The sequence below is a fragment of the Phalacrocorax aristotelis genome, chromosome 7 (assembly GCF_949628215.1).
Source record: "Phalacrocorax aristotelis chromosome 7, bGulAri2.1, whole genome shotgun sequence".
Taxonomy (NCBI): Eukaryota; Metazoa; Chordata; class Aves; order Suliformes; family Phalacrocoracidae; genus Phalacrocorax; species Phalacrocorax aristotelis.
In genome coordinates, this window is record NC_134282.1 from 39,777,463 (window position 1) to 39,801,243 (window position 23,781).

Below are 23,781 nucleotides of genomic sequence, written 5' to 3' on the forward strand. Positions count from 1 at the left end.
GATTGCCTTTATGGCAAAATTTACATGCTAAGAGGCAGACACTTCAAGACTGTGGTTGATTCTTGGTTGCATAGACACCATCATTTAAGTCTGCCACTTGGCTCATACAAAGGAAGAGGAGAATGTATGTCAGCTTCTTTGGAGACAGAATTTGGATTTGTGGTTGGTTTTTCTGCCCTTACCCCACCACCACCACCACCCCCCGCCCCCCGCCAATAACTGCTGGGGTTTTTTTTCCCTAATTCAAGAATATTTCCACATTCTCAATTTCTTCAGTATCAGGGATTAAAATAGCAGCAGATCATCAGTGGAATCCTTGTCATATCACTTAAGATACATTCATTTGTCAAACACTGCATTAATCTGTCACAAGCAGGAACTACATTTCCCTGGCAGACGTAACACGCTGATCATCATCATGAAGAAAGAAACTCAAAAGCATGCTGATTGAGGTCAGTCTCTCATGATGAAGTACACAAAAGTGTGATAGCAAGTATTCATTATCATGAAAAATATCTGAGCTGATTTCTAGGTCAAAGGTTCGAATTTGTCACTGAACTTATGAGTCATTACCTCATCCTGCATTCTCATGGTTGTCAGGTGTGATTTTTCTACCTCAAGATTTTTTTCTTTTAATTGTCTCTGCACATTTGCAAGTTCCCGGTGATTTTTCTCCTTATATTCATCAAGCTGATTCTGAAGCTCCAGAGTTGATGTTCTTGAGAACTCTACCATTTCAGACATCTGGGAAAAAAGTACGTATCATTTTTTTCCTAAAATAATGCTACAAAAGGTTCTATCATGCTTAATACACCAAAATGATTTTTTTTCTCTAGCTTCGATATTCAGCTCAGTATTTTCAAATGGAAAATTTATCAAACATGTTCCCAAACAAATGAATTTCTATGCAGAAGTATGAAAACAGAAAACAGTAAGGCTATTTTCTAGTAGTATGTGTGGCAAGACTATTTTCTCTTTTTGTCTGTCAGCAGTTCTTCCAGCTGACTGACGTAATGAACTGTGAAGTCACACTTCAGTATATCAATATTGAAGTTGTACGGTTTACATGCAGAAGGCAAAATAATTCTAATGCAGTAGCATTTAGAGAATCAGCTGTAAAACTCTGAAATATTGCTGTAGCATTCATTAGAACTGAACTCAAATCTGGAATCTTGCTTAAACAAAACAGAACTGTTTCACAACAGTATTTTGAGATAGCAGTGTTCCAACTACTGTTCCAGCCCCAAAAGCTTTTCTTGATAATCTCTAGGTTAAAGAGACTAACAGTAAAATTTGCATTTTGCTTTCTTTTACACATTTAAAAAAAATATACACAATTGGGGAGCTCGGTTGCTTCTTTCTGTTAGATATCTGTTAGATATTCAGATTTCTGCAGCCTCTTTGGAGTGAACTCACCTCCTCCTGTAACTTTTTAACAGTCTTGTTCAGTTGCCATCGTTCATTCTCCATTTCATTCTTTATCTGTTTTAACTGTTCCTTCTGTCGAGTTTCATCTTTTAACTGCTGAGTTAACTGTTGCCGTTCCTGTGAAATACAACGGATGTTCTCCTGCAGTAGATTAAAAACAAAAATATATAATGAAATGTAGTCCCTCTTTTCTAACACCTTAATACCACCAGCTGTTTTAACATTAACACAAACTTTAATAATAATAATTAAAAAAAAAAATTATGGAGATAGTTTGCTAGCCAGTAAAGGAAAAACATTATTTTAGTGATGCAGTGCTTTATCCTTCCTATAAATTCCTAGAACACTGTTACAACGTTTGTAGGACCAAACATAGGCCCTTTTCATGATTCTGTTACATGCAAAGGATACATTCCTCTGCAGTTGCACACATGTCAGGAAATCCTACCTCCTGCAAAAGATTCAATATCCATTTCAGAATTCACATTTTCCTATATGCTCTTTTTAATGATCTGTTAAAAGTTTTCAACAACCATCTTTTTCCTAGGCAAAAAAATAAAACAAAATACAAATCTCTTCCAACAATGAGTGAGAAATAACTAGTGGTGATTTTTTTTCCCCATTGCTGTGCTTCTATAGTACCCAGAAGCCCTAATCAAGATGATGCCTCATTTTGACAGATGCTGTGCAAACAGAACTTTGCAGCACTTAGCACAGAAATCCCCTTCCTGAAAGAACTTTTGCCATTAATGTTCAAACCAGACCATCATTATCTAGGTTAAATTTTGAATGAACTGCAGAGCTATGTTGTATGCTCATCTACCATCTACATCTATCCAAATGTGTCTACTATTACATTCAGGATGTTTAAGAACGTACCACCTTCCAACTTCTAAATACTGTTCAGCAGCAGAATAACTGACTTTCTCTACTTCATTCCAATACAATAAAAGCATGTTTTCTTCCATCTGCATGTTGGGACTCTCACCTCTTCCTTCTCCCCCCATAATGTAATACCTCAATGACCCTACTCTAAATAGACACTACAAGACTAGAAAAAGGGGTTGTTTTTATTAAGTCTGAGAGACACCATTAAATTCAATAAAACTAGATCATGGACAGTTTAAATTGTTCCCACAGAAAAATGTAATTAATTAAAATCACCATAAATTGTAAAAAACATTCCAAAATATTGTTTTACCTGTTAATACTGGAAATACAAAGTTCTGCTGAATATCTAATACCTATGATGCTAGCTTTATTACTTTTCAAAAAACTTTAAGTATTTCAGTATGTGAAATCTGGCACGTCCAATAGGACAGCTTCAATAGTGAACTCAAATGCAACCTCTAATTTGAGTCCCCTTCACATACAAAAATCCTTGAGTACTTTTCACTGGAATTGGCTGGCCTGTCAGTTATGGTATAACCACAAGTCAACTAAATGGTTGGTTACTTCCCAATTTAAAGTCAATCTGTAGTGGCAATTAATTACTTCGTGAAGAAGCTTAAGTGTTATTTCAGCGCAAGTGATGCTAACTATACAGCAGCATTTCTATGTTTCAGGCTGGTAGAAAGACAGTGCTCCAGAAGATAGGGAGCCATAAAACAACAGAACACACTCACATTTCCACATACCCAGAGAAGGAAAAAAAAGGGGGGGAAACAAAAATAGTAATTTGTTTTCATAGTAAACTATAAACTAATAACCTTCCTTATTTTTCAGAAAAATATTAGCTGAACCACCTCTTTACAAAATCAACCATTTCTTTCAACTGATAACTGAAACCTATGAACATATTTCAACTTACAGTGCTCTATCATTACTTAGCACAATGAAAAGTTAAGTTGCATATTCTTCCACCCATGGAAAGGATCCTATGTCCTGGTTGTTTAATTTAACAAGCACAGAATACTTGGCACTGCCATTCATAATGTAGGTATAATTGCTATTTTTTAATATATTGCAGTACCATGTATGCTATGGTTAAGGTGTATAATAATTATATTAAATTATTTCCTTTCCAAGAGAGTTCTAAAGAAACTCCTCAAAGTCTTATCAATGTTGCAAAAATGTTAAGTAGTATTTAATTTCTCAATACAGTAGACTAAATAGAGGAGGCTACCCTGAAACAGAGGTTATAACACAGCATGAGACACTACAAAAAATACTACTTGCCTGACCATCCATAAAGAAAATTTCAATATATACTGGGGTTGATTTTCGACAAAAGCATTAAAACAGATTGTCTCTAATAATTAAGTGTATTCCAGCTTTACCTTTTCTGAGTAGAAATTCAGGATGGAGGAGGAATAGATTTGGCTGTGTTTACAGTAACTGTTACAATTCTATTAAGCTTGTCATTGTCTTTCTTATGCTAGTCCCCCATTAAAAGTCATTTGTATTATGTAAAAAGCAAGATGGGCCAGTCAGGAATTAAGTTCCCACTGTGATAAGCATTATTACCATGCCAAAGTTTGTCATCTAAATTACCAAAGGTAGTGCAAGGCCAAATCAGCCTACTGTACAACATTGTTCATTAAAACAAGCAAAAATCTAAAGAGAGAAAGGCAGAATTGTTCTAAACAAAAAGGACCACTGATTTCATCTTGATGTCAGTTAGTGCTCGTATCTGGTGGAGGAGTGTAGAATCAGAAGGAGGTTTAACTTGGTGTGCCAGAAATTAGAAGTTGTGAATAAAATCACAAGAGAGACTCTTCTATCTGTCACCTTTCCTAGATTAATTAGGAGACCCAGCCTGGAGGCAGCATTCCTTGGCATGATGCCCTGAAGGATGTCTAAACAGAAAAGAAAGAACACACATCTGAAGCATCTTGACCCAAAGCTAATCAAGATGCAGGAGATGCTAATCAAGATGCAGGAGGTGCACTGATTCATGTTGTGCAGGAAGGTCAAGCCAGACTGCGATAGGAGTTCTTAGAGAACAGTGCTAAATGCAAGCCAGTGATGAGCAATGGGCCATGTCTTGTGACTGTGCAGACTATCAGCAATACATAATTGCAAATTTAGAAAATCACTGAGGTAGAACAGATAAAGTGATTTAAATTGGAAAAAAAAAATCAACTGACCAAAAGCCTCAGATGAAACACTTTTTGATGTAGTTACAAGGAACATCAGCTTAAAAACATAATTTTGTAGAAGCAAAACTTCCTTGCCCATACTGTTAAAACCTTATATTCTTGAAGCACATTCTTCTTTAAAGACATAGTAGTATTTCCTTCTTGTTGTTATTTTCTTCTTTTTACTATAATTAACTGAACCATGAGACCATGCTGATTAATACAATCTTCCCTTCGTTTATAATCCACTTATAGACAAATTTATTTTTCAGATTTTCAGAACAGTAATGTAAAATTTCTGTTGAAGACAACAAGGGAAACGTCTGTTCAATTAAAAAAGGGTCACTAGCCACACAGATGTACCTCACTTTTGAGCCTGATTTGTTTGACAGAATCACTTAAGAACTTTGCTCTAGAAGCAAAACTGAGAGAATTCTAAACTATCTGACACTGTAGAAATAGATGCTTCTTCGGTACATGTACAAGGTGAATTACAAAGATGAAAGATTAGGTTTACAACTTTTTCAGATACAGAATACTATGTCAGTAAGAGTTTTAAGATTTATACACATTCATCTCCTTACTAAACAGATCTGAATTTTCATTTCATCTGAATCATTCTTTCTTTACTCATACACAATATTGCCAACATCTCTCTCCACTGCTCTGAAGTAGATGCATTCTCCACATGATTTATTTCTCAGCTAATCTGGGAGAAAGTATGCTCTTTCCTGGATACTGAGTAGAGTAAGGAGCAAAGTGGAAAGAGGACTTCATACAGTTTGAGAGGCTGCAAGTCCTAGTGATATGTGTTAAATTTCTTTGGTGATGAAATATACCACTTCCATGCAACATTTGCAAGTAAGACAGGTTTGGAAAAAATAAAAAAGAAGTTAATTTACTCATACTTGACTACTACCAGTATTTGTATTTGTATCCAAGTACAGCTTTTCATTCTTTTACATGTAAATACCTACACACAGAGTTGATTGCTCATTCAAAATAATAAAACAGGTTTATAAAACCTTAGGTAATTTATTTTGTGATTCATCTCCCTGAAATTTTGCTAGATCCATGGAAGTAAAAAAACCAACAACAACAAAAAAAACCCCAAACAAACCCCAAAACAAAACCAAAAACTTCAAGTGGTAAGACTTTAGCAAGAAAACAATTTTAATGAAATTATACTATGCTTTCAGGAGACTTCTGAAATTGCAGAGAGGTCTGGACTTTAAAACAAAGTGTACTTCAAAAACAATGAGATGTTACTCTGCAGAAAGCAATGGTGACTCAAGAAAGAAACAGGAAATTTAAATATCCCAGATTGCTCTTATTCTACCTGGATATCTTCCAGTTGGCTTTCCAAAGAGCTGTTTAGCACTACCAATTCTTTTGCCTCCTTTTCAGCGTGTTTCAAAGCTTCTTCTAATTGTTGCTTCTCCTCCTGCAATGATACAGAATCACAGAATGGTAGGGGTTGGAAGGAACCTCTAGAGATCATCCTGTTCAACCCCCCGCTTAAGCAGGGACACAGAGCACGGCGCACAGGAACACATCCAGGCAGGTTTTGAATGTCTCCAGTGAAGGAGACTTCACACCCTCTCTGGTCAGCCTGTTCCACTGCTCTGTCACCCTCACAGTAAAGAAGTTTTTTCTCATATTGAGGTAGAACTTCCTGTGTTCCAACATGTGCCCATTGCCCCTTGTCCTGTCACTGGGCACTATTGAAAAGATCCTAGTCCTGTCATCCTGACACCCACCCTCCAGATATTTATAGGTATCAGTGAAATCCCCCCTCAGTCTTCTCTTGTCCAGACTGAACAAACCCAAGTCTCTCAGCCTTTCCTCATAAGGGAGATGCTCCAGTAGCTCTCTGCTGGACTTGCTCAAGCAGTTCCATGTCCTTCTTAAACTGGGGGGCCCAAAACTGGACAGAGTACTCCAAATGTGGTCTCACTAGGGTTGGGTAGAGTAGAGGGGGAGAATAACCTCCCTCAACCTGCTGGCCCCACTCCTTTTAATGCAGCCCAGGATACCATTGGCCTTCTTGGCCACAAGGGCACATTGCTGGCTCATGGTCAGCTTGCTGTCCACCAGCACTCCCAGGCCCTTTTTAACACAGCCTCTTTCCAGTAGTTCAGCCCCCAACCCGTACTGGTGCATGGGGTTGTTCCTCCCCAGGTGCAGGACCTTGCACTTGCTCTTGTTGAATTGTATCAGGTTTCCCCTCAGTCCAGCTCTCCAGCCTGTCAAGGTCTTGCTGGATGGCAGCACAGCCTTCCTGTGTATCAGCCACTCCTCCCAGCTTGGTACCATCAACAAACTTGCTGAGGTTACACTCCATCCCATCATCCAGGTCATTGATGAATATGTTGAACAGTAGTGGACCCAGCGCAGACCCCTGGGGAACACCGCTAGTTATGGGCCTCCATCCAGACTCTGCTCCATTGATCATGACCCTCTGAGTTCTGTTGTTGAGCCAGTTCTCTATCCACCTCACTGTCTACTCATCCAACCCACACCTTCTTAGCTTGCCTGTGAGGATGCTATGCAAGACAGTGTTGAATGCCTTACTGAAGTCAAGATAGACAACATCCACTGCTCTCCCTTCATCGACCCAGTCAGTCACACCTTCATAGAAGGCTATCAGGTTGGTCAAGCATGATCTTCCCTTGGTGAATCCATGTTGACTGCTTCTGATAACCTTCTTGTCCTCTACATGCCTGGAGATGACCTCCAGGATGAACTGCTCCATCACCTTTCCAGGGACGGAGGTGAGGCTGACTCGCCTACAGCTTCCAGGTCCTCCTTCTTGCCCTTTCTGAAGACTGGAGTGACATTTCCTTTCCTCCAGTCCTCTCCTGTCCTCCATGACCTTTCAAAGATGATGGAGAGTGGCTCACCAAGAACATCCACCATCTCCCTCAGCTCTCACAGGTGCATCCCATCGGGGCCCATGGATTTGCGAGGATCCAATTTGCATAGGTGATCTCTGACCCAATCCTTCTCAACTGATGGTAAGTCTTCCTTTCTCCAGATTTTTCCTCTCTTCTCTGGGGGCTGAGACGCCCGAGAGCCAGCCTTAGCAGTGAAGACTGAGGCAAAGACGGCATTCAGTAACTCCACCTTCTCTGCAACCTGTGTCACCAGGGCCCCTTCCTTGTTCAGCAGTGGGCCCAACTGTATCCTCAGTCTTCCTTTTCCTGCTGATGTACTTAAAGAAGCCCTTCCTGTTACCTTTGACATGCCTTGCCAGATGTAATTCCAAATGGGCCTTGGCCTTCCTCATCGCACCTCTGCATACCCTGACAACATTCCCGTATTCATCCCAAGTGGCCAGTCTCTTTTTCCACATACTGTGAAACTCCCTCTTCCATTTGAGTTTCTCTAGAAGCTTTGTTTATCTTTGCGGGTCTCCTGGCTCCTCTGCCTGACTTCTTCCTCCTGGGGATGCACCAATCCTGAGCTCAGAGGAAGTGGTCCTTGACTACTGTCCAGCTCTCTTGTACCCCTGTGCCTTCCAGAGCCCTAGCCCATGGGATTCCTCCTAGCAGGTCTTTGAAGAGGCCAAAGTTGGCCCTCTTCAAGTCCAGGGTTGTAATCTAACTCGTGGCCCTGCGTCTACCTCGCAGTATCCTAAACTCAACCATCTCATGGTCACTGCAGCCAAGGCCACCCCCAACTCTCACACCCTCAACCAGCCCCTCCTTGGAGTTTGTTAGGATAAGGTTGAGCAGCACATCTCTCCTCATTGGCTCCTCCACCACCTGCATCCAAAAGTTGTCACTGATGCTCTGCAGAAACCTTCTGGATCGTGCATGGCTTGCCCTGTTGCTTTTCCAGCAAATATCAGGGTGGTTAAAGACCCCCATGAGGACCAGGGCCTGCAACTGCGAGGCTACTTTCAGCTGTCTGTAGCAGGCTTCATTAACTTCCTCTTCTTAATCAGGTGGCCTGTAGCAAACACCCACAACAGTGTCACCCATATCTGGCTATCCCTTAATTTTTAGCCACAAGCTCTCAACTTGTTCTCCTTCCACTCCAAGGCAGAGCTCGATGCATTCCAGTTGCTCCTTCACATAAAGAGCAACTCCCCCACCTCACCTTGCTGGTCTGTCTTTCCTGAAAAGCCTGCAGCCATCCATGACCACATTCCAGTCATGCAAGCTATCCCACCATGTCTCTGTGACTGCAGTGAGATCATGGCCCTGCAACTGCACACAGACCTCTAGTTCCTCCTGTTTATTCCCCATGCTGTGTGCATTTGTGTACAGGCATTTCAGAAAGGTGCCTGAGCACACAGGTTTCCCCGGAGGAGTGTACAAGGACCCACTATAGCCGTGCAAACCCTTGAGGTGGTTAGTCTCCTGGTTGCCATCGCATGAGGCTGCTACGGCACATTTATCACTGCTCAGGTTGCCCTGTCTTATTCCCCCATTGGGTGTGATGGCATTAGCATTGCCAGTTTGTCCCCCTCCCCCCGAGTTCCTCCGTTTAAAGCCCATACAATTTGATACATTTAGAAATAGCAGCAAGGCCTTCAATCTGACAAGTAAACTGAGCTATAAAGTATGTTCACTCTCCCCAGTTCCAAGCTTTAACTTGCTCTCACACCGGTTGTCACTGGGAAATCTTTCCTATACATGTCGGCAAACTGCATCCTGCTTCTTGGAAACCTGCTGGGTTTGCTTAGCCTTCCTAATGACATTGCCCATGCTCCTCATCAGTTTTTGTTCTATAACATATCATTTGCAAACAGGAAGGAGACTAAAGGGGCTTGTTTTCTTAACTTACCTCATATCTCTTTATTTTTTCCTTTACTGAATTTTCTTCTCCTTTCATATTATCAATTTGTTTGTGCAATTCTTCAGTTTTACTCTCTAGCTCATCAACTGTTCTCTTCAACTGTTCATTTTCCTCAGTCAGCTCTTTGACTTGATTTTCTAAACTATTTCGCACCTCTTGTGCAGTGTTTCTTTCACTGGCAAGGACAGCAGCACTCTACGAAAAACAAATTAAGTCATGTTTAGAAAAAAAACATTTGATGCTGTTTTCAAAGAGAAGTTTCATATGGCACAACAGAAAATATAGCTAGTATATAAAACCAAAATGTTAACAAAGAATTTAACTTAAAGTCTGTATGCTTTACAAACATGTATTTTTATTATTCATACTGCTGTGGGAGAACACACAAGGAGCTTTTTTTTTTTTTTTTCTCGCAGGCATATCTACATACTAAAGTAACATAAAACACCTGGAACAGTCTCATCCTGCCTTCACATATTTTCACCTTAACATCTTCCTCTTCACTGCCCTGAAAATATTTTCATTACCAAATCCCATTGTTAGGTAGGTAATTCCAAGTAATCTAAAAAACTTAACAGACATCAAAAGCCATATGGATGTTTAAGGAAGAACATACTGATGAGGAGTATCTTCCACAGCAACACAAAATTTAGGCAATCTTGCCCCACTGCTTATTCCAAGCACTAACATACAACACTACATCCATGCAACTATCTGTGGTGCTGCGAAGTAAATCAACTTAGGGAACAGGATCAACTGTAATATATAGACACACAGATTAACATAAAGAGATCTTGACACTAAAAAAATGGGGGCGGATGGGGGCAGACAGTGTTACTAAAAAAAAAACCCAATCCATTTCAAAACACAGTCAGACAAAGCACTGTATCAGCACACAGAGCAAATGGTGAGCAGGCACGAACAAGCCATAGGGACTGGAAGTACTTTGCAGTGGTATTGGTGCAGCTCTACCTGCATGTCATACAGCCCTTACATGGGGCTGTACTTATTCGGTACAAGTTCTGCTTGGTTTTCAGTTACTGCCTGAGGATAGGAGTTTAGCTACTGAGTTCAACTTGTATTTAAAAGGACACACTTCATATTTTTTCAGAAACTCACATCAATATACAGTACAAAGACAAGCGATAATATACTAATCATAATTTGTCACATGTGGTGATAGATTTTTTTATTTTTTTTTTTGGCAGGGTAACTAGCTGCAGCTTGTAACTTTTCAGAGCTCAGCATCACCTTAGTCTCACCACTTACCCTCTCTTAAACACCTTACCATTTACTGTGGAAACCGTGAGTGGAAGTATGTATCTATATCATTGTACTATCTATAGTGTTACACTGTAACACAGACCAGGTACATACTTGTAAACATTTAATTCTGCGGAGTAAAGAGCTGGAAGGATTTTCTTTGCTCTTCACTGAGATGTCAGTCAGCATCCCCTCCAAAGAACATAATCTGAGACATAATTCGTGGTTCTTGCTCTTGGGCATTCAGGGTCTGATACAAAGAAATAATACTCTGTACAAAGACCTGGTTCTCATGTATAGGCTCACTGCCTTTTACATTAAGACCTCAAACAATAGTAAGAACACCAGAACAGATATTTGAGCCAATCTAGGCCAGTATTCTCTCCAGCAGCCATAGCCAATTTTTATGGACAAAAAGAGGAAGAACTACAGGGTGAGCCTTTCCCCATTACACACTCCCAGCTCTCACTGTTTTTCCTCCATGAATGTATCATCCATTAATTTCTCTAATCCTTCTTGAATCCATTGATATCTTTTGCCTCTACATTATCTGGTGACAATAGGTAATTATTCATTAATTATTGAAGCATAACATTTTTGCATATGAAATTGTGTTTATCTGGCTGAAAACAAAAGAAATTCTACAGAGTAGTTTGTTAAGAAACTATTTTGTGAAATATTTCATGAAAGCATGAAAATCACTTTTCAGTTATGCTATTCTTGATTGTAGCTCCTGATTTTCCCCATCCCACCCCCAAAAAGGAATAAGCAAAGTTATATAAAAGTTTGTTTACAAAGTGCACCCTCACTAGATCGTCTTCTAGCAAGCAACAGCTTTAAAATAATGCAAATTAGTTTGATAAAGCAGTAACTCAGAAAACACTCAAACTGCCTACAGGGTCAATGAACTTATACAAAAACTGGCAGCATAAGTAGGCTGACAAGTTCTGGTCTTTTGAAAATACTGAAAAAACTTTTCTTCTTAGTACATGACTAGTTAAAAGCTCTGAAATAAATCTCTGTTAATGCTTTAAGTTCTCACATACTGAAATTTCAATAGCATTTATGTATGCTCTATGCTAAAAGCAAAAATAAAAGGAAAAATTTTACTAATTAGCAAGCACTCCACCAGTGGCTCCTTTTTGTCTCATTTTCCCTTTCTGGAGCTGAGTGAAAGCAGCTGAAGTATTCTGAGGAGTTCAGGGAAAGGAATGTTGATTTGTCTGTTCTTTTTCATCCAACCGCCTACACAGGGCTGCACAGTAAGGGAGGACTGCAGCAGACCCACACTGTACCTAAAGATTCCACTACCTCATCTACCACAGTTTGCTCTACTTTCCCCATACAGGAAGCATTATTTACTTAAAAGTACATGCACGTACGCGCGCACGCACACACACACAAAAGCAAACAACCAAACAAACCCCCCAGACCTACATACATAAATATACACATAAATACACACATATACCTATTTAACCTAACAGGTTCAAAATTAAGTTCAGCCTACACTGATACAGCCATATCCAGAGAACTGCTGCAGCCTGCCTTTTGCTGTATGTACCTTAGGATACTGTTCCAGCCACTAAAATTAAACTAAACTGGTATTCTCTCTCCTTTTTCACTAAAAATTTCAGCAAGTTAGCGAGATGCTAGGTGAATATATATATAAAAGGTGGAGAAGTATAAAGAGCAAGTTGCAAGTATTACCTTTATTAACTTAATTTAAAATCTTGGAAATAAATTGGGTATATAAGTAAAACCTGCTTAAAGTTCTAGCTGCCTGAGTGATCAGCACTTAACCAGCTGATCTCCACAGGTCTCTAATGACTTTGGCATCATTGCAAGGGTTACACCTTCATGTGAACAAACTGTTCCCAAACAAATTCTCTAACGTGTTAAGTAAAAAATTCCTTTATTTCAACTAGAAGGGGTATGTCTTGAAAAATACCAACAATAAATACACTCACACTCACGCGCACACTTTTTCAAGATGGTAGGAAAACTCTCATAGTACATATGGGGAGCTTTACTATATTGCAGTTGGGCAAGCAGGTATTTTTCTTACATATCTTCTGGGGAGAGTAGGAGAAATTTTCTTCACAATGCATATTTCACTGTACGCTACTGTTTCAACATCTTTTCAACTTGTTTCAGATAAGACTGAAAAGAAACACAGGAGTGTCTACCCTATCAGTTTACCTTACACAGCTGTACTATACACAAGTCATGGAAGATCACCTTCAGGGTACCTTTCTGGATGATATTAGAAAAAACAGTACATGAGTATCTTCAATTTGATAGTGAAATTTAAACAAAGTCAAACCACACAAATAAAATTTACATTTTCTTTGAGTAGAAAATGCATATGTAGCATCACTTCTCCCAAAGAGTAAAAATACACAGCTGGATCTAGATAGGAAAAAAGCCATTTATCCCCAGTGTAATGAGAATTGTATGCACAGTTCTTCACCAGCATATATGAAGCTTCTGGATTATAATAGCTTTTTGCAATACATGCCCTATCCTGTAGCATGTTGCCACAGAAAGTTAGGGTATCAAAACACTCAGTACCTCTTCCCCTCTCCTATTTTCCACTGTTAGTCATATCTGGCACCCCACATCACCTTCTATGTCCCCTCCAGGTCCTCTCTTGCAGAAACAGCTGAACATGATACAAAAGACCCTAGGTATAATTACAAAGGATATGCAAGGGAATCAAGCACTGACAAACCTTGTAGTGACACCATTAGGGGGAAGTTGGTGGACAGAGATCCCCATCTATACATCGAACAGTTACATAAGGTTCAAGCTAGCAGCTATCATATCATACATGGACACTGCTGAAGCAGAAATAGATTGTTGCATCCTTTGACTATGGAACTCCACAACACAGGCAGTGTACTCAACCAGCCACAAGCAACTAGAAGGCAATATTACTCACGTAGACATCATATGTTAAATTTACCACTTTGTCGTTAGAGATGGCTCACTATATTCTGCATAAAATTCCCCTAATAAAACATGACAGTAAAAGATCTGAAAACCACTGCACTGAAATTACAGATAAATTACTATGCACACTGATAAATTCTGAATGCCAATTATTGCACTTCAAAGGCTAAAACTGAAAGTGGCAACAGCATAGATTGTTTAAACTGTATTTGCTATCAGCCAGCGGCAATCCTGTCTACATGAGTAAGAAGGTATAGCCTTCATTTAAAATTCAGTGACTGCCTCACATGTTCAAAAAAGGAGTTGAAAGCTGTTTGCAAAAGCATTGAATTAGAGTGGGTTCAAGTGAAGAGGATGAAAGCAGAAGGATAACTGACACTATAGGGCTAGTAAGTATAAATGAGGAGAACAGCCAGACAGGTTCACATGTACAGATTGTCCTGTGGATCCATATCCTTCATCCACACAACTTATTTGTAATGGTGCCGTACACAAACAGTGTGAGTTAAGAAAAGGTCCTTGAGGCTTAATGACACTACATCAGTTAATTACTCCTGTTGGTACCCATTCATAGATCCTTTACATTGCTACGTTTAGTATTTAGGGATGTTGGTAAAGTTTCAGCAATCATTTTAAGTAAGTTTATATAAATTTAACCCATGGTAACATAACTGGGTGAAGATCAGAGTAATGATTTAAGCTGAATATGAAACATTAACAGACATGTTAACATAACATGATCTTTAGTTCACAGAATTGTGGATCAGCCTCTTCAGAGAGCTGAAATGAGGTTACGTACATAAACACATACAGGGCACATAACAGATAAAACTGGTTAAACAAGATTCTTGAAGACAAAAGCTGGAATGAAATACTGTATATTCAGACATATTTGCCATACAAAAACCCACCAAACCACCCAAACAACAAAAAGCACCAAACCCCACAAAAGACAGGGGGACAAAAAAGAATTTTATGAAGCATTGAAGTGGGCTCTTTGAATCTTAAAGTTAACATATCTCAATTCCAAGACTGTAGTTTCTTCCCTATGATGTATAAAACACGCTTATGTCTTTCTACTCCCACTTGCTAGTAGTGGCAGCATGCTTTAGTAAACCTACTTTTTACTATATTATATTATGAAACTATCTTTATGTAAGGTAAAAAGCCCTGTAGCATTTTCCTTGTTACATTTGTTTGCCTGCATTTGCTTTGTCTCTCCTTCCAATCTGCCTGTCTTCACTGTCTTCCAGGGCATTCACTGTCTTCTATTCCCTACGTTTAGCCTGTTTCACATTCAGATTTCCATCACTTCAATCTCTGAAGGAATAATAGCTTCCTCTTGATACTCACATCCTTGCAGACTTCTTAAACACACTCATGCCTTCTTCTCATTTATTATTTTTGAATATATGAAATATTTTATTATGCTTTCTCAAGCTTCCTCATGTTTAAACTGAGCAAGCCTTATCAGCAGAATTAAGCTACAGAGATTAGGTAAAAGAAGCTGGAAATGGGCTGCAAATTCCTGGAAAAATGAAAAAAAGCCTATCTAGAAGAAAGAAAACACAGCTGCAATGATGAGGTTCCACAATACAAGGTCCTCTGTGACTGCCTAGAGATCAGCTTCTGCATTCTGATGATGTCAATGTGCTATACTGCTCATGCAGTAGCTTTACTTTAGCCCAGCAGTGGACTCAAACTACCATGAATAGAACAGGTTATCAAACCGTAAAAGAAAGGAACACTACAAAAAGATCAGTTTCTGACCAGAAAGATAGATCATACATAGAGGAAAATAATCTATGGTGATGAATACCACTGATTTTTTTAAATAGTTCTCATAGATTAATTCTGAAGCTTAAAGGATTAGTCAAGCAGCTTCAGAACAATTCAAGGCTTTACAGTGAAAGAGGCTGTTGCTGCAGAAATAAAGGAGTGCTGCAGAAATGAGTGAGGCAGTAAGAGAAAGGATAGTTTCACAGCTAAGGTACCCAAATACCCTAGAAAATCTAGACTCTATTCTTGTCTCTGAGAAAGAGCTCCTGAGGCAAGTCATTCAACCAAAACTTTCCAGAGGGGATCAAAAATTGCGTGCTCCTTAACTTCCGTGGTGCTTGAGATTTGAGACACTACGAATGGTTTCCAAAGTCTTGAGTGCACAGTTGCAACTGAAGTCAGCAAAAATTGTACCCTGAATATATGAAGGACTATATAATGGTTAACATTATGTTAATTAGGCACCTCAATTTAAACATGCACAACTAATGGTTCCTTTTGACAGTAATCTCTCTATCTCTGACTCTCCTATACTTCATATAGGGGGATAACATTACTCATGAGCTTGCAGCTATGCTGAGAAAAGGAATTAAAGTCTGTGAAATAATCAATACAATTCTTCCTTCAGAAGAAGTTTTTAGTAGTATGTACTGAGTGCAGGAACAGGCTAAAGTCTGAAAAACATTGATAAATGAAATATTCTAACATTGTGTTTAAGTGAGCACAAAGCTTCTTTTAACTCAGACGGATGAGAAGAAAGTGAGGGAATGCATGCACATATGTATGCGTACTATCTGATTTGGCGTCTACACCTGTTATTAAGTTTTTACCTAGCACAGGTCTGCTTACATGAGCCCACATAGTCATAACTGCTGGAGTTCATATGCACGTGGCACTTAGTTTTCAGCTTTGGGCCCAAGGAAGATATTCTCCATAAGGGAACTTCAGCAGTAAAATTCAATTCCCTCACTTCTCATCCTGCTCCTTTCAGGTGTTTTGCCTAAGAAATGAATCTAATAACATTTGGGTTTGTGTCCTTGTATATAGTTGTATACGTGTCCAGAAATATTTTAAAATATATTAAAATTAATCAAGACCAAGTTTAAATACAACAATAAATACTGTTCGAACTCCTTTGTTGCAGAAATCTTGGTAAAGCAAATATATTTATATACTATCCTACCCTCAACTTTGGTGCAAGCAGTGAACAGATTTAACAAATCAGAGATGAAGCTCAGTTGGTACAAAATGCATCAAAATCCTTCCCACCACCCATTACTGTGTAAACCCAAAGAAACCAGACAGAACATACAAACAAGGTCCTTGAGATGCAAATTAAATATTCTATTTCAACCTGAACAGAGCAAAAAATCTCTTGGATAAGAAAGCAGAAAATGTTCTGTGGCTCCACACCTTTTTTTTAACCACACCCTCAACACTGGCAAAGACATGAGAGTGGTTGTGTAACTGATCATTAAAAAGTGGTTTTGGCTGACTTCAGTGTTTCAGCTGGTGAAACTCCCCTTTGGCAGTGACCACAGAGTACTGGACCTTTAGAGTCCTCTTACAAAATACCGGAAGAGCTAAAGTGAGGGCCAGCTAAGTATCTCACTCACAGCTTATTAGGATTGTTAAATTTTGGCTAGATTCAATGCTTATCAGGCACAACAGCCAATTTTTCTAAAAACTTTTACATTTCCTTTCAGAATCAAGGTCAACTGAGAAAAACCGAATTCAACCAATTAACTGCTTATTCTTTAATTGCTGTACTTGAAGTGCAAATCTAAAGAACAAATCTCCATTCAAAGTGAGCTGGAGCACAAACAGAAGGTTTCTTTAATGGAAGTAACAGACTTTCAAATATTCTTCCCACATTCAAACTTGTGGAATCCAAGTAAATTATACTATAATATTCCAAAACCTTCTGAAAAAAGGAATGGCGTGGCTGCTCACTTCATTCTGTTCCTGGTGTAGAAGAACACTTAAGATATGCCTTAAGTAAGACACTGCCTGCTGAAAACAACTCCAAAGTCTCAGGGGCCACCTTTTCAGGTTGATGTTGGACAAGCTGTTTAACTTCTCGAACTACATGTAAAAAGTTTCACGTGACTTCAGAGATTCAGATCTACCCAGCTCCCTCAGATGATCCTGAGGGAGTAGCAGTGATGGAAATATCAAATACCTTCCTATTGTCTTTTCCTCTCTTTTTGTATATAAACAAATCAAGTTTAAATAAAACAACTAGACAATGATTTCCCTAGGTAACACGCAGGTGATTTCCAAAGAAAGAAAAGAACCAAAACCAAACTATACCCAAAGACTGACACCCAAGGAAAAAAGACAAACATGTTACAGCTCTAACTGTAATCCTTATTAGCTCTTCAGTAAAGAGAGCTTCTGGAAATTGTATTATTCAGGTGTAGTAATCTAGTTTTTAAGTCTCATGAATGCAAATATCAGGTCTTTATTTCTGTTTGTAGTTCCAGTATTTTCCCCCACTGTGTACCTCTAGGGACTTCTAACCTCAGAACTATTTCTTAAAGCAGCTGGAAGCTCTAGATGAATGACACAGTAACATTGGATAGCATGGATAATAAAATCACATAAGTCTAAAATAAAAATGCAAAAACTCCTTAAAAGAAAAATGAAGCCTTAGGCCCTGCCGCGCCCCCCCTCCCCCACCCCCGCCCCCCCCAAAACCAAAAACAACCCCAAACAAAAAAACCCCCAAGCTTCTGGAAAAGAGACTAAATGGCCTAAATGGGTTTACTTACTTACTGCTTTTCTACCTTACACTGATTATATTAATTCTTCCCATCATCTCAAAATGAGGCCTAACCTACTTTAACACATGGCTATGCCTTTGGAGGTTAACTATCATTAGTTACCTATTAAAAGGGTCAGTGTGTTTTTATCTCTTAGTGAGGTACGCTCCAACCAACCCGAATCCTCAGCTGTACTTCCAGAGATTATTCAGTAAGCAAGTCCACAAATTTACAGACTGTCATTCCTTCCATTTCAGCTAAAGCCATACTATTAACTGGTTAAAAATTGTTCACTTATGACAGTTTAGAAACAAGACTTGTTTTCTTGCAATGCCATTTTCACAGATCTAAATGGTATCATGTCCTTAATATTACTTCCAAAAACTATTTAGGTTTTCATTTATGAGATGTAATGAAAGATCTGAGAATGCACACACACAGAGTTTATTAAACAAGATTTCCCAATATAGGCATGACCTAACATTTACACAGTTATAAAATCCAGAGCCAGGAAAGTATTAACCTCTCAACCAGTAACTGTATCAATGTCATATCCTCCTAGCTATGTATCATGACACACTCAGACTGGCTTATACTAACAGTTTTTTCTGGGTCAGAAGTTGTTGCAAAGACTAGCATAAAATACTAACTAGTTCTATGTTCACATTGTACACTACTGAATGGACTTACAGATAAACAAAACAAAATAAAAACACATAAACAGACAAAACAACACTTTCACAGGACAAACAACCTGAACATACATATACTATCTTCTGCTGATAAGGATTAGGGATCCTTCCGATGGTATTAACGATGTATCTGACTGCACAGGCTCTTGCCAACTTTCAGAAACAAAAACACCCACAAACGATGCCCCTTCCCAACCCACACTCACTGAAATAATTGTGGCTGAATAAGGTTCACAATCGTGAAGTGACTATTACAGATAAAACAGGTATTTTTTTTTTGTCTTGTTTAGGTGTGGTCCAATTCAACTCAAACAGAACTCTGCAGGACAGTTTTGCTCAGAGACTTTCTTGATTCTACATACAGCATAAAACCACTCAGTTGTAGTTTCATGGTACTGTCTGCATCCAAACAAACACAAGTCCTCACTAAATAAACGGAGGAGTAAATTGCATGGAAATGAAAGACCAAAGAGGCTGGAACTTAAAAAGCTTATTTCAGCACCAAAGCAAAGTCACCAAATTACATCTTCAGTGTACTTTAGAGGCACGTTTATTATTAATGTTGACAACACCACTAATATTCTATAATTGTTTGGCACTTCATTCAATGTATGCCTAAAAACATGCATGATGCTATTGCCAAACAACCTCCTTCCTGTGCACAGAACAGACATTTACAATAAAACAAATCAAATCTGTCTCCTAGATTTTCCACATACAGTTCTAAAATATGGGTTTCCAATAATGATTCCTATTTAAGGAGTGCCTGCAGCCTTCCTTCCACCATCGCACTTGTGTCTGTGCATCCTCTCTCTCTTTCCCCAACTCCACCTGTGTTTGCAGGACCACAACGGAAATCAATCAAAAACATACCAGGCTTTTAGAGGACTGATAAAGCAGGGCAGAAAATAAAGGCGGGGGGGGGGGGGAAAGATGGGGGCAGGTCATGAAAGAGGAAGCATTGACTTACACCAGTCACTCCAGTATTCTTTCACTCTGTACACAGTTTAGATCAGTTATCAACCAGCTTCTACCATTGAAACAAAAAAGTTTTATTTCAACATGGCAAAGGCTGCCTCAGGACAAGAAGAGGAAAGAAAAAATCCACTGGTGGCATCTGGAATCCTGGTTCGTCTTCTCTAAATCTTTTCCAATTGCTATATATCTTGTTTGGAGGTGAGCTGACTAGACTCAGACACAGCATTCAGGATGCAGATTTGGATGAATGATGGATGTATGTATATGAGGGCATAATATCTTACGCCCAAGTAATTCCTATCATATAATTCGTTTCTTTTACTGCTATCAAGATGCTGTTTTTATAAAGCTATTTATTATAACCCCAAGATTTCACCTTAGAGTGGCACAGGTTAGTTGGAATCCTATTGTTTTTTTCCATATATATAATTTTACAGTTATATAAATTAACTTTGTCTATCACTTTATGTACCAAAGTGTCTCTGTGATGCTCCACAATCAGTTATGTCTTCACTTCACCCTCAGTCACTTGGCTAACCACTGTTTGGTGTTTGTACAGCATTATTCCAAAATAGGTCCTCAGAGTACACTAAAACTAGTTATGTTTCATTTTATATTTAAATTATATGTGGCAAGCCATTTCTACAAGAAAGGCATGTACAGTATGTATCAGTATCATTTACCATGCTTCAGCTAGTTTTTATTAAGCCTCTGCTCTATGTGGGAGATTTTTATTAACTTTGAAGAAGAAATGTTGTTATTAGGTTAGGTAGAAAAAGATCCAATATTCACTGCCATTTCAAAGTTCTTTACAGCTCTGTGCTAGATTCACCTAAATTCACAATCACTTCATACAGATGGAGAAAAAAACAAAAACAAAACTAAAGCTTCTTCTCATCTACACTGCTCAAATTTGTGTATTATTTTCTTATTTTAAAGGCGCACACTTTTAGTTTGTAACATGTGCAGAAGGTAACCACTGTCTTCTGCTGTTTTTACCACTTGCTCTAGTAAAATTGCTTCTTCTCTTTAATCGTATCACGTCTTAATACATACATGGCAGTTAAAGCTGAAATGACCACACGCTTCATTGCATTATTAAATGTGTTGATAAATGAATCAGCTTCTAAACTCTGAGTGTCTGTTTTATCATTTTGAGGACAAAGTCAGAAGTATGATGAACCCTGAATAAATCAGTCAAGGTCAGGCTTAGATAAGCCTTTTCATAATGTGATGACTACAGCTTTTTCTGAACAACATAGTTTGTGCAGACTGCTTCTCAAAACAGACGTAAATTTGACAGTGTTGGGCAGTTTGCAACTGCACTCCTGAGCTGATACCATTTCAGTGGAATTTGAACAGCAATAGTTGCTATTTGCTACAACCTTTTACCTACAGTATTGTATTCCAAAAGCTATTTCCAAATTTTACTGAAACAGTGGCACTTCATCTACAGTGACAGAGCACTCATGGTTTAGTACCACCATTCTGGCCTGTTGTGTTGTAGGGTCAGATTAGATACTACATTAAAACCAGGAAAGGATTCACATTCATTTCTCCTCTAGCACTTGCAGCAATGGAGAAATAAATTTTTAATTAGAAATACATTATTTTTTAATTTATTATTAAATTAAAGATAATTATTACCCCACAGAGGTATGTTATGGAAGACTGCAACCTTTGCTGTTGTTATAAGGAAATAGTCTGGTCTCAGTCTTAATAGACAAGCAATGAAGTCAAGAACAATCACAGCTGTCTCAATAGCACTACAAGCAAAAGACATAACACAAAAATGAGTTAAAAAGGTGAACTGTAACAAAGAAAATATCCTATGTTGTGACTTTATATAACAATCTCTATTAAGAAAAATAAACCACAAAAAAAACCCCGAAAACAAAAGAAAACCTAACCAAAAAACCCCAACCTACCACATCAGTGAGCATGAGAACAAAATCACACATGACAAATAACCCTGCACTGTTCTCCTATGAGATAACCTTGAGTATGTTTCTAACATGATTTCAAAACAGATCTATGTGGCATTCAAATCACACAGACTAAATGCACTGTATGTTACTTGCCAACCTCCTATCTGACCTTTCCAGCAGTTGATTTAACACTGGCACAAAAATTACTTCCTTTTTCCCTCCAAAAACTTCCTTTTTGGCCTAATGCATATCACAAAACACCTTTATTCAGTGTACCAATATGGATTATATAGAAGCAACATAAGAACTAAGAACCTTCTACATACAAGCTCTGATATACACTGATCAAACATTAGTGTCTATATTTTCTGTATGATAAACCACTATTACAGCATTTACACACCTGTTTTCCTCATTGAATACCACAGAATGCCCCTTTCCACTAACCTTTGTTGTAAATGTCTTGTATCCCACCATCCAATATACATGTTTCCAGCTTGCAATAATATATAAAAAAAAATTTAACAGGTCAAGCAGCTTCTATTGTATGAAATACAATTTTCACACACACAGTTGGGTATTCCATATTAATTATAAGACCAATAATTAGCATCATATGTAAGATCACAGCAGATTACTCATCTAACTCCCTGCAGAGTCTGGTTATACTTTCCTGATAGATGATGTATCAAACTCAGCAACTTAATCTCAGCCAGCAGGCACAGAGATAATGCTGTGCTTCAAAAAAAAAAAAAATTAAGGGTACTAATGCTAGTGAGATTAAAAAAAAAAAAACAACACACAAAAAAAAACCAACCCCAAACCCAAACAAACAAACAAAAAAACCCTTCCAATTAAGCATGATACATTGTACTTAAAAACAACAAAAATCACTTGGAGTAAAATCAGAAGAGCAGAATTGGTGCTTAGAGCAACATTAATTAATTAAATTTCACTGTTGAACATCTTAGTAAATTTACTATTAGACTATGTCATGCAAGTAAATCAATGCTATTTATAACTATCTCTAAGCTACAGCAACCCAGTCATAGCGCCACTTCCCAGACTGTGTTATTGTTATGCCAAACAGGCTACTCTTTCATTTCTTGTCAGTCATAATTAGAGTTCCATACTTGAAATACAGTAAATTACCATGCAGTAACTCTGAAAGATGGTTCACGGAGGTTAAGCTGTCACTACAATTACTGCATAATAAAAAGATGATAATTTAAATGTTCTACTTCTCTCAAAGAAAAAAAATCAATTCAGTTGAAGCAGCTCAGACTAGTCAAATATCTTCATGATGACATAAAGTGAAACACACTTTTAAGCAAAGCCAAACAATCTCAAGTAGAAGTCCTAGCTGCATAAACAAACCAGTGTACATAAACTTTTCTAACCACTGAAGAAAATTATACATTTAAAAACAATCCTGTAAAAGAATACTCTCTATCAGAATTCAGTCATACAGTATCTATCCAGCATCTTCCATATGTGCTCCTATTTTGCTCATAAAGCATATAAAGCTTCTGAAACTTCTTTCAAGTTTCAAGCTTAATTTCAATTCAGTTCTACATTGTTTTTGACCACAACTAGCAGGATAACTGCAACTCACCTAACACCAATGATGTGTGAGTAAAAGATATAAACTAGCATGGACATTTCTAAGTATAAAACTGGGCCTACAATTTTGACTTACATTGGTCAAGAACAGTTTGCCTTTAGAAGTCTTCTCAAATATTTGACAAATAAAATGAGAGAAGGGCATATGGGAAAGACACAAATAAATGTCATTGTAACAATATTCATTAAAATTTTATGAGAACTGTTCCCTCACAAAAAAAAAAAATCTTTCAGTAAAATCCTAGCTGCTGTCTCTGCAAAGATAACTTCACGAAGGGTATCTTTTTGGAAAACAGTAACAGATATGCACATCTGAACACTGTTCCTGTTCTCCCCCTCACAAAGACTTCCTGCTGATGCTGAAAGAGGCAATTCCTTCAGTTCTGTTTTCCGCCTGCCTCTTTCCAGACAACCACTCCCTGCTGTTTCCCTTGTACTGGCACTCATTCGACCATTCAGTTAACAAGATAAGCTCAATAAATGA

At 38.2% G+C, this 23,781-nt stretch overlaps 1 protein-coding gene across 8 annotated transcripts in view; it reads right to left on the reverse strand.

Moving 5' to 3' along the window:
- The window catches only part of CGNL1 (cingulin like 1), a 63,313-nt gene that overhangs the window by 14,236 nt on the left and 25,296 nt on the right, over positions 1-23,781 (reverse strand). For all 8 annotated transcript variants that reach the window (XR_012661681.1, XR_012661680.1, XM_075100257.1 and 5 more), the window contains exons 9-12: positions 9,303-9,509; positions 5,848-5,952; positions 1,417-1,569; positions 574-744 (exon numbers count right to left, since the gene is read on the reverse strand). Coding sequence is in view for 6 of the 8 variants with exons in the window: in XM_075100257.1 (XP_074956358.1) it covers positions 574-744; positions 1,417-1,569; positions 5,848-5,952; positions 9,303-9,509 (636 nt within the window). In the remaining 2 variants the exon portion in view is untranslated. The remainder of the gene's footprint in view (positions 1-573; positions 745-1,416; positions 1,570-5,847; positions 5,953-9,302; positions 9,510-23,781) is intronic.